General features: G+C 31.7%; 1 protein-coding gene across 1 annotated transcript in view; it reads left to right on the plus strand.

The window, feature by feature from the left end:
* bowl (brother of odd with entrails limited) overlaps nucleotides 1-7,982 on the plus strand; it is a 61,017-nt gene extending 53,035 nt beyond the window's left edge. Inside the window, exon 3 of the mRNA XM_077427959.1 lies at nucleotides 4,947-7,982. Coding sequence (XP_077284085.1) covers nucleotides 4,947-6,228 — 1,282 coding nt within the window. The 3' untranslated portion in view covers nucleotides 6,229-7,982. The remainder of the gene's footprint in view (nucleotides 1-4,946) is intronic.
* Nucleotides 7,983-13,399: the final 5,417 nt, after the last annotated feature.

The raw sequence follows: 13,399 nt of genomic DNA on the forward strand, positions 1-13,399 counted from the left end.
ATGGGGAAAAAAATCGTAAATCCGGTCAGGAATGCGAAACGAAACGGATTTAGTGCGCGTTCAAATTGATTGCATTCGTTTAAGTATTGTGAAACTTACTTTTGGATAAAATTTGCGTTCGCATACGTATCTACATATGTTTATTAGATTTAGATGAATGTGACCAGTTTGCGTCTCGTTGCATAAATAACGTTTAATTTATCGATAAGAACGCGCCGCTTTTTACAATCGAACGTTTACGAAAGATAGCCGAGGAAAAAAACCAAACTTTTTTTCTCATAATCCTAATGGATTGTTCATATAGACAAATATGAATACCTATGTAATATTTATATAATATAAGAAGTAATTTCTTTAAAACCATGTGAAATAATTTAATTATAATATGTATATCAGGAAATAACCACTAAACAGTTTTCAAAAAAATATTCTACCAATTTCACTAAAATTGCAAAGAAATGTTTTTGCAACTAAATTACATTACATATAATTTCTAATTATTAAAATGTTTTTTTTTATCACATATGATGCTTTATGGATTTCTTATGGGTTCAATGTATTTTAAATATATATGGTCATTAATGCTATATAGAATTGGCTATACGATTGTATAATTGCTTCGGGGATAGGAAATAACCCTTTCAATAATTCGCTACTTGAATTTATGTTTCAATAATATTTCATTACCAATCATGCATTTATGTTTTATTAACGATATTCCATTGGCAAACATTAAAAAATCATTGCTGGTAAGTGAAAGTTAATTTATGAAGACATTTGACAATAAGTTTTTAGCAATTACAAATTTTGAACGAAGGGTTTCCAGAATCCCTGGAAACTCCACTGGATGATTGCATTAGCTACCTATTTATCGATTTATCTTTATGTGTTAATGTATATGATCAGATTATATGAAACTGTATATAAAAAAAACTCAAAAAAGTTCAACTTTGAACTCTTTCATAACATGTACGAGTATGTATGTGTATAGTAAGTTGAATATTATATTTGCATTTATTTATATAATGTTTTTTATATAAATAAATACATACGTACATAGATAGAAGCAAATTTAAAAATTGATTTTTTCAATTATTGAATACACAACAACTGCATTGGGAGAAAATTTGCACTTAACCAAAGAAAATGATAACCTGTTAAATAAGCGTGTAGCGAAAGAAAAGTCAAGGTTGAATAAAAATGCACTCGGCTTTTTCTTATCCGACAATCGAAAGCTACTTGCTGCAATGTGCAATGTTAATTACATTACCATAATTTTATTTTACACGCATAATTGCAGCACCGATGCGTGAAACGCCATACTGAAAAAGCAAAAAATAAATACAATAAAAGCTGAAAGATAATTGCACAAAAGCGACGTTGACATATTGTATTAATTTTTAATACATTTTTGGCGCCGAGTCTGGTACCTCTAATTACATCCCACTAATGTTTATTTTTTTGTTTTGTTTATTATTTATACGAGTTTCGCCTTTGGCGACCTCGAACAATTTTCGACCATCTTCGCAAAAACCTCTCGCGCCTCGATTCCTTTTTTATCGCGAATTCTCGAAACTCGGAATGAAAATATTTGCATTTATATAACTCCGGCATTAAACGCTCGATTTATTTAACGTGTGGGAAATTCAAATATAACGTTTATTTTAATGAAAAGGCACGACATATTCAAGGTTAACACTATTGATACGTTGCAAATTATCGTAAATCGTGTTTCGTTAAACGAATCAATGCATTTAAATTATATTGAAAGTAGGCTATTTGATTGAGCGCTTTCAACTTGCAAGTAATTAAACTTAGCAGTGTATAATTTTAATTGGGTTTTTTTTCCTATATATTTCGACCTGTCTTGTATCGAATGGGTTAGTAATTTATCGTTTTGAATTTATTCCCCTTTAAGTTCTGAATATTAAATCAACACTCAATTTAAATCATTCTCACTATTTAACCGAAACCATTCAGTCTTATCATAATGCGCTTTCATATAATAAAACTCACTTTGCATTTTAATCAAGTTGATGTTTTTTTCGATTGAAGTTGTTATGTGACTCAAAGTAAAGCTTTATAGTTTTATATTTATTAAAGACACGCTTTAATTATCGAGCTCAACAGTATGTACACGATTGAATTTGCAAATCTAAGAATTAAATACTACTGAGCGCTATTATAATTGATTTATTTCGTCTTTACGATTAACAAATCTCATTTTAAGCTTAATGTACATAAGTAGCTATCATTCGTATGAATTTACGGCTAAAAATTCTTAATTTTATTTAAATTATTCACTTACTTAGTCTAATCTCACATGATCTGCCGTTATATTAATATTATACATACATTTAAGCTCAATTAATTTTAATAATGTTATATTTAATTATCAACCTATTGAGGGCACAATTGTCGTAAATTTTCACAGATACCATGCAAAATCATTTATAGATACTTAATGCAAAATCGTATTCAATATTAATAAAATTTTATGTGATTTATTCCACCATTGAATATACATATGTATTATGTACATTTGAGGACTTCCATTAGAATTTTAAGTATAAATTTTATTTTGAAATCGTCAGCTAATGATAAAACATTTGACTTAAGTATATTGACATTTACAATTCAATATTTTAACTATTAAATTGTTTAATTTTTAATTCGATAGTGTTTGGTGAAACTTTGAATTAATATCGTAGTCATTCAATATGTATCATTACTAGTATGATTCATACTAAGCTTACTACAGGATTTCCGCCGATTTTTTTTCCGTCTTAAAATTTGAATAAAGTAAAAAAAGTATATAGGTAAACCAACGCCTCCGTTTCTTGCAGAGTTGCCGCACTGCGATTTATTCCGCACATTGTGTTCCATGAAGCGTTATGCGAATACACACATACGTATAAGAAAGAGAAGAATTCGCCACAACAGATCATTTTTCATAGTCCCGCGGCCTAATGATCGACTCGACTAAAACGAAAAAAACCGTGTCAAATATCCCCGAGGTCTCATTCCGTACCTGTCCGGCTTTTTTTTTTTTTTTTTGAAAAGTTTTTTGCTCACTAATGATGCGCGCAAAATAATAATTTATCGGTTATTGCGCGCTCGGCCAGCGTGCGATACAAATCCGAAAATAAAGACTCGTTTCCGAAAGGGTCAAATATTTAATCGAGCATTGAGAGACCTGTCGTGCTACCATTTCGAGTCTCTTATCTCGAGGTCGAGGCGTTAAAAGGGGTTTATTTACAGACGAAAACGAGTTGGCGACCGCTGACTTTTGTCGCCGTTTTAATCCTGTTCTCGCCGACCAACAGCACGGTTCGCATTAAAATATCGCCGTGTATAATTATATTAATATACACTTGGCCGAAGGTAATTTTTATATAAATGGCGACCACCCCGTACATGGCGTTCCATAATTAATAAATTCGCCTCTCAAAAGCGAGCCAAGTCTAAGACAATTCGCCTGGAACGGGTTCTGGCGGGTTTGGTTTACTTTTGTGTCGTGTGTGTGTGATATCTTTTATAGTTTCGTGTGCATTCGATCATTATCGTCTCGCGTGCAGACTGCTTTTTATAAAGCATTTCTGAAATATCCATAAAGATCGACGCGAAATGTATATAGACGCGCCGCACGGATAACGAAATTTCGAAAAGGGAAAAAACCGACTCAGATTTTACTTAGACGATATTCGCATGCATATCTTATTTAGTGAAAACGTCGGCGATATCATTCCGGACCGATTGCAACAAATCGGCGTTTTACGATAATAGAAATTTGTTGAGGAACGATTTTTTTTTTTGGCCGACTCTCCATACTACTAATGTTATCGACTCTTCATCACGAAGTCGTTTTATCGTATCGTTTAGTTAGAATTTCGGTTTGCTATCGAAAACCTGCTCGGCTGGTTTTTAAAATCTGACGCTATTCGAACTATCGCAGCGTTGGAAATATTCGGATTCCGTACATTCTGAATGTGCTTTTTGCTTTTTTGGCGAATTTTGCGTTAAATATTGCACTTCAAAGCTCGCGAGGAGGTTTGCGTCTTACTCGTGCGTTCAAGTCTACGAAGCTAAATTATTCGATAAATATTGTGTATAAAAAACACAAATTCAGTTAACAATTATATAATACAAATTCGTCTATATTTATTCATAAGATTGATCATCCACTTATTAGATTTAATACATACATACATATGATACCATTAGACATACACATACACATAGGTACCATTTAATCGCATTACAATACAACCATGATTTGTATTGATTTCGTATTACACTTACGAGCATATGACACATTGAATCTAGAAAGTCATACGTTTTAAACCGGGGCGTAGTATGTACATATGCATATTTATAATATATACGATAAACATTCCTAAATATTTAATAATTAAATCATGATTGAAGTGATTGGCTAAAATTATTATATATAAATATATCTATAAAAACGTAATTATTTTATAAATATGGTATAAATCTGACGTTGAAAAGTTGTTTTTGACATGGTTCTATATACATATATATACTTATGTTATAAATCTAAATATAATGTAGAAATTATTAAAAATCTTTCCTTCAAGAAGTTATAAAAGCACAGGAATGTAATCTGTAATACGCTTGCTATAACTGCAGAATGCAAATTGTAAAAAATATATGTATCGTGAAAAAGCATCAATCATTGAAATCAACTATTATTATGCATTTAACTGCATTTTATGCGATATCCTTATTATTTGTGCAATGATTACACACAGTTTACTGCGCAAAATTATATATTTTGAAATGATGCCATTTTACGTGATGAATCCTAACAAAATTTTGAGTTGCTCGTGTGTATAATTAGCATTGACGTTTCGTGATCGTAACACGTGGCTTAGAAGGTCAATATTATTTTTTATTAATCATTTTTCTTTTTTTGTCTACAGATATATACACTCCAAGGAGAAGCCCTTCAAATGTACGGAATGTGGCAAAGGATTCTGTCAATCGAGGACACTGGCCGTTCACAAGATCCTCCATATGGAGGAGTCTCCTCACAAATGCCCCGTTTGCAGCAGGAGCTTCAATCAGAGATCGAACCTGAAGACGCACCTTTTGACCCACACAGATCACAAACCTTACGAGTGCAATTCTTGCGGGAAAGTCTTCCGAAGAAATTGCGACTTGAGAAGACACGCTTTGACTCACGCCGTAGGAGACGTTCCACCGGAAGTTTTAGACGTCGGAGAAGAAGATCGTCCCATTTCACCCCATCACGACGCCATGTACGACGACGATCCAGACGATTTAACATCTCCAGATCATTCGCCAGTTAGAAGACCGAGATCACCATCGAACGAAAGCGTTGGTAGGATCAGACAAGAGGAGTACATTCCACCACCACCACCACCACCGCATCCCAGACGATCATCGCCAACACCTGAAAGAACAGAATGTCACCACAACGAACCCAGAACTACGTCAAGTCCTTACACAATGCGCCCTTGCCACGAATACTATCAAATGGAACAATCGAGACACTACACTCCAATGAACCCAACTGATAAGAATAGATTTGCCCCAACAGACAAACCAATGTGTGAAAGTCCTACAAGACATCCTCAGCTTCAAATCCGCAGAGATTTACACCACGTTAATCCAGAACATTCAAACAAATCAACAGGTATTCCAATGATACAAAGTGCGCACGGAATGTATTTGGGTTCGTTCAGAAAGAGACCTCTTCCACCTGATATATCCGACTTGAGTAGACCGTCTACTTCAGGAGAATATAGAACACGTCCACCATCTCCCGGTCCGACGAATCTCACACTCCCAAGAAGCGGTTTACACTTGGCTTCAAATCTGAGCATGCCTACTCAGAATCTCTCGCACAAAATGGTTCCTATTCCCCCACCTCCTCAAGGTTTGATGAAACCTCCCGACACTCACATCCATATGCCATCTTCATCCTCACGCCTCAATCCACCGCCGATGGTAGCCCAAGATTTGATCATAAAGCATTTGCACCCTAAAGATTCGCCAACGTCGTTGACGAGTCAAATTAAAACACCCTCCAAAACAGAATCAAAAGACAGTCCTTCGAGTAGTATAAGTTTAGGGATTCAAAACATGGTCGGGATACAGCCACCGCCTCCTTCGAAACAAAATGGTGCCAATCCACCTCCGAAGAAAGGATTCAGCATCGAAGATATCATGAGACGGTGAAAAAGACAGAACGAATCGTATGGTTCAAAAATTATAAAGGCTGATGTGTGACATGTGCTTATATTGATTATGTAAACTTAACCGTTAGACACCTTGCAGATTTTCAAAATTACATAGTTTTTTCTACCATATGATGAAACTTTAAATTAAATACGAAATACATCTATTGTCTAATTAATATATCTAATTACATAAATAAAATAACAGACTGAAGTGGATTCATCCATTATGCTTAAGTATTTCACAATGCTCCATTTACTTCATCGTTGTCATCATTATCTTGTAAATTTTATTTGTCCATATAATTGGAATTAACAATAATTTCGTGGTTACACATATCCAAAATTTATTATAATTTTGACACAATACTGCAGATTTACTTTAATTCACCAGTTCAATTGCTCTGTTCAACGATATGAGAGATGATCTCAATTTTACAGTGATTTTAAAGGTAACACTTGTTAGTATCACTTGTATCGAACACATGTAATTCTACGTTAAAATTTGACCATATAAAATTTCAAACAAATATTCTTAATATACTTTACTCTTATAAGAACATTACATTTTGTTAACTTAAATAACCAATAATCTAAGAAGATCAATTTGTAACTATTTATTTTGTTGTATAATATATTCAGATATCAAGTTTGACGTAGATTTCTAACTTTCATTAACTTCATAGTTGTATCTAAAAGCTTTTATTTACATGTCCTTATTAATGTGAAAAATCCATCCAAAAATCAAGGTAGAACAAATTATATAATATGAGTATTGTTGTACTGAAATGCATTGAAAATAAGCAGGTTGTCTGATATATGTTGTATGTATTCTTATCCATAACTGTAAGCATTTGTATGTACATTCCACCGTTAGGGTCATTTATCATTTCGTCGAAAACGGTTGCCATTGTTTGGGTGTTGATGTTATCAACGTGCGGTGTAAACTATTTAAGAAGATCTCAGTGAATAAATTTAACTATTGTACGCGATTAATCAAGTTAGTGATGTTAATTTCCGTATTGTTTTGTAAATATCGTTATCGTTAGTAGCATCTCGCGTAGGTTGTTCCCGACACACACATACAGTGCGACTGTCTACTTACCGCTTTTGTACGTAGGAGTCCCATTAGGGTCACGTTAGGGTCATTTATTTTTGTATACTCTTTTAAGTGTTCCTTATTGTGTGTAGATCATTGTGCGTTGCATTTTTTCTGAGACGGCCGGTGAAAAAAACACGATTTCGTATATCGTAGCATTTTGTTGCAGCACTTATCTGGATCTAATTATTTATTAGAACTAAGTACCTACATAGTGTTTTATTTTATTCTTTTTTTTAGTTAATTTTATCGTTATTTTTGATTATGTAATATTATTATTTTTGGGATGATTAGAATTTTTAATGTACATATTATTTAATTTAAAAAAAGTTAAGAATTTTCCGCAATGCAATATTTTTTTCGTATATTTATTTGTTGAATATTGATCTTGATCGAGTGAATATTTTAACTTTGTATGTATAAGAATATAATTTTTGTTTTAAATAAGAACAACGAAGAAATGTACAAATTCCTAATATAAACATTCCTTTTTTTATTAATTAGTATTGTGTAAATAGAAAAACTATTACATATACATATATGAATTTGTGAATTGAAATTTTATATTTTCATATTTGAATCAACTTACGACTTGTTGAAAAAGGGTGTCTCTTTCTGAATTTTATTCCTATATTGTCTTTATAGTACAAATGACTAAAAAAAAAAAAATTTATTGTGTATAAAGAAGTCGAACTACAACACAATAAAATATCAAAAAGAGTAACTCTAATTGTAAATCAATCTCAATGATGTATTCAGGTGAAATGTGATTTTTTTATATCAATTATTTAATAATATTGTACGACAATACTTTATACATGTAATTTAAAATATGAAAATAAATATGTTAAATATATTATCCAGTTTTTTTCTGTTCATGAACCTTTCTCAATTTGAAAACTACATTTAAATACATACATACAGATCAAACAATGAGAGAAAATCGCATTATTATTTGTCTTACTAATGAGTATCCCACGCTATTAAAATTACACGTAGAAAAAAATTATATTTACATACATATTATCTTGTATTTCATAAATCAAACATAATAATACACTAGCCTCCAAAATTTGATTTCGAAGCATTCCCATCATCATCAGGTGTAATCACTCGCAGGTTAACAGTAGCATAGCTAATCAGTAATCACACCGCGTCTTACTATGAACTAAATTTAGTAAGAAGATGCTATTAAAATGACCTCAATGTCAAGTTGAAAAAAGCTTTTAAGATTTCTTTCTGTTTATTTGGTACTTTAAACACCAGACTTGCAATTACGCAGCACAAACATTGTTCGTCATGATTTTTCCTCAAACTTTTGAAAGCCCAAATTGGCATGCCGATTGCGGTCTTTTTGCGGTTTTGCTTTCGACAAAACGATTCACTGCGAATTTGAAACTCAAACGTGACAGGTTAAACAATCGCAATCAGAGATTGTCAAGTGATATGACATGAATTGTAATTTTAAAGTTAAAAAAATATTTTTATTTATAAATATATATGTACATATATACGACAAAATATGACGGAAATTTTCGATAAGAGAGGAAAATACACAAATCAAACATTCGATATTGAAATGACAGGGTTTGAGATACACTCAAACGTAAAGCAAACATAGCTCACGAAATGAAATTTACACACATGACACATTGCTGATGATTTAACAGGATATTTATTAATATTTTATTCATATAATTGAACGTTCGAAATTATTCATATTATTCAAATACTTTTAGCTTAAAATATTTATAAAAGCTTCATCGAAATGGAATGTTTGACGATTATACTCAAAGCTTGAATAAACAACTTTTTTTTACTTTGAAAATAAGACATTTCAATTAAACGTAAATTTATTTCTCATATAAAAGATGATCAACGGAAAATTTTCATTCACCTAATGTAGTTACTATGTATTTGTCTAAAATATTATACATTTTGATTGCACTGATGATAAGCTTAAGATATTTACTATATTTAGTTGCACAATATAAATATTATGAAATTACATACATGCATGTACATGAAAGCTCATCCGATGATATTTTGCTCGCCGCTCTAAGGGATCAATTTTTTTTTATGTAAATCAATATACAAAAAGGCGATCAACAATACGTGATTTTAATCGTTCAAATTTTTATTTGAATCTTCGGTGAAATGCTAGACTTTCATAGAGTGATACATTTAGTTCTTAAAACGATTGACGTCATCCTTTTGAAAAAATCCCCTTGGACGATTTCCCACGATGCTTTTTCGAATATTTTAATATTCTGGTCGTCGATTTTCTATTCGAGGAACGTAGAGTGCATTTCGGCTCGTCTTCAAAGGAAAAATTCTAGAGACGGTTTCCTCGTGCTCTGGAATCAGCATTCATACGGTGTCCTCAGACCACGCCAAATAAATTTTCATACAATGTGTTTTGAAATGTTTTACGAGCGCATTTTATTGTTAAAAAATGCACAAAAATGTCGTCATCGGGCAAAAACATTGCAACAAAAATTGTATCCAGACATTTTGTGACACACATTCTGTATGTATTTCATCCTAGAAAAATTCTCTCGACAAACTGTAAATACTTTTTTAGCGCGAAACCAGTAAAAAAGTAGTCCAATTACTTACTCATTTACCGTGAGCGGAAAATCAAATGACAATATCCTCTTTCGTAGAGATTCGTCAACATTAGAATTTCCTGTAAATCTCACCGCATTTTCAATAATTTATGGGGCCGGGTAACGTGTTAAAATTGAATTAGGAAATCGAGTATATAATCCGATTAATAATTTTGTACTAAAAATTTAAATAAACCGTGAGACGATTCTTTGGAACCGAAACGTTTTAAGCAGGTACGTTTCAAAAATTTACATTTCAATATTTTTTAATTTTATTGATAAATAAAGTTGCCTTTTATCAGTAAAAACCACTGACTTCGAGCTTCAAAATATTATGAAAATCAAATAAAAATATCATACAAATCTTATATGAATAATCTCAACATTATAATACAAACGAATCTATTGATCGCAGAAAAATATCATATTTCATCAGATCATAAATTAGTATTAATTCAAAATTTACCCATTTCTTTAAGTCACTTCAACTATAGATTCTTATTATTTATATCTATTGGTATGAATACGTATATTTTTACAATATTTTATATATAAAATTGGCTAAATATGAAAACGAAAAATTTCACACATAATATTGATGCATAATATTTTGCAACGATGCAACAATATTCGTTATTTTTACACACTGATAATAATTATTTTTATTTAATATAATGCTGTAAAATTTTAATGCACAATGTCACATATTATTACAACTATGTATTTTTTAAAAACAGATACATTGATTTTAAGAGCAAAAATCATTGCAAATACATATATAATAAAAAATTGTGTCAACCTTTAGTGGTATATATTCAAAACCCATTTTAAATCTCATATTTATGATCGGTTTATATATTTTATTTCAAATGCGACTTTTAGAACATGTCGTAAAACATCTTTTTATGTTGTCCAAGATGAAAATAAAAAAAAATTAAAATACTACAGTACTCAGCGAGAGGTCCCCTTATCTAAAATGTACATCAAAACCGAGGAATAACACTGCTCATTTCTAACGTACACGGATACTTCACATCTCTTAACACACACACATACAAGATCGAGCATGTAAGGTGAAGATACACACATAGATACACAATGTAAGTATGTAAATTTAGATTGTATTTTTGGGATATCGCAGCTACTAATGAGCCGGCCAAAACGAGCGGATTAGTATGCAAATGACGGACGGGCGAAATAACCCGGTTATCCGAATGTCACTTGTCGTATACTATGTAAATTTCGTTTGTAAATACATTGTTCAAGTAGTTGACGCTGTGTCAACTCTCCAGCTGCCTTTGGCTCGAATGATATACCCGTTTATCATCATTATAAATCAATCTGTTACAGATCTATTGAAACGCAGTCCATCTCGCATCGAAACGGCCCCACCTCCCTCTACGCTTCCTCCTCCTCTCTCGTCCGGCAGTTGTCGGTCGCCGGCTTGTTTTTCTCCGTTGGACAAACCAGTCTTGGACTAAAAAAGTCGGAGAGCAATTAACTCACCGGCGGCCCAAGAAATATGTGAGCAAACTCTGGTCACACGACCGAAAAAAATCTGTACAGTTCCGATCACGCGCGCTGACCCAACGCCCAGCGTACGTACCTTTACGATTTATCCCGAGTCACAAACTCAAACAGACAATTCTAAAAAGTCAACATCACTAATACTAATAAATCCAATTACTGCTAAGGTCACTATTAACGGCTAATGTATCGGAAGATATAATAATAATAATAATAATAATAGCTTTTATTCCAGACGATGAGGAGAATAGTGCAATCCCCAACGCCCATATAAATAATATATAGATAATAAAAAAAGTATTGAAAAATAGTAAACAAAAAATAAATAAATAAATACATAAGTAAATATATAAATAAATATATTTGATTGGATAGATATGTATATCTATCCAATCAAATTGATAAATTGCTGATAATATAGACAATCTAAAGGATTATTTTTGGATTTGCCGTATGATATTTTAACCTTTGTCACTTCATAATCAACATCATCACCATTTACAGCCATTCACCATCCACCAATAAGATTCCATTCATCTCTGTTTTGCACAACTCTCATTCATCTTACCACACACATTTTTGTAATTTCATCCACCCATATTTCTTGAGGATTCCCTATTCCCCTTTCATAGTTTATGAGATACCATTCCAGCACTTTTTTTGTCCACTTTTCATTTATTCTTGCCATTGCCATTTCAATCTCTTTACTCTCTCCATTATGTCAACTACATTATTCATACTTTTCCGTTAAAAAAAAACAGTGATGGAAAAACATAATTTCTACAAAAGCGTCTAGAATCGTTCATAAACAATTATGTTTATTAAATTATAAAAAAATATTTTTACTGTGGATAATATTTTTCTGTGGGAAATTGTCATATTGATAAAACCAAACCTGCAATTTTTTTAAATTTTTATATATCAATACATTTTTTTGCAGTATAATTGGGTAAAACTGAACCATCTCGTTAGAAACGTGCGTGTGAGTTCATTATTGATGTTACGACTATTACGCGGAAATTATATTTATCTCTCGAATCTCATAATAATCGATTTTAACAATACTTCCATTGATTCATTATAAATGTTTTATAAAGAATACATTTTTATTAATGCATTCATTCCAGATTTTCATACGTAGGTATTAATTTATAACAAGTATTATATATTCATTTAATATTGTATTTCTTACACTTCGATCGTTGTAATTATACCAATTATTTTTAATAACGTAGGCACACCCTTTTCATGAAATCGATTGTATGCAAATCTGTTTGGTATAGTACATAATTAAAATACTAGATGTGTTTGCACGCATGAATCATATTTATACTATGTGATAACACCATTTTGTAATTTTAAAATATTAACATCAAAAGTATTCGAGTATTTTATAAATTTACACATATGAAAAAATATATTATTACTATTTTATATTATATTATTAAATAATTTTTTGAATGTTTGGGGTCAACGTTCATGGCGTGCGCGCAACATTCCAACACCTGCCAATGTATTGATGATGTAATTACTTTACATACAACATATAAGAAGAATTTCCGATCCAGATACGCACACATATATGTAACAGTGAGTATTGAACCAGGATCTTCACACACCGATTGCAAGATAAAATCTCGAATAAAAAATAAAATGAATGCACAGATTTGCGAATTCGGCACACGCAGCATAAAATTACCGAAGAAATATCATCGAATCGCATTACTTACATAATTAACGAGTTGTATTATTGTATTTTATTATGTTAGAATTTTTAATGGAGGGGGGGGGGGGGTGAGTGTTCCGTGTTACCATTCCACTGATACTGTATTAGCGTCGGAATGCCGAAGATAATAAATAATAGTTAGTAAATTACCTTTCTTACCCCGAAACTATTTAGAAATTGGTGCGTGCGTATGATTCATGTTGAGGCAGGG

This window comes from Arctopsyche grandis, chromosome 3 (genome assembly GCF_051622035.1).
Source record: "Arctopsyche grandis isolate Sample6627 chromosome 3, ASM5162203v2, whole genome shotgun sequence".
In the NCBI taxonomy this organism is placed as follows: Eukaryota; Metazoa; Arthropoda; class Insecta; order Trichoptera; family Hydropsychidae; genus Arctopsyche; species Arctopsyche grandis.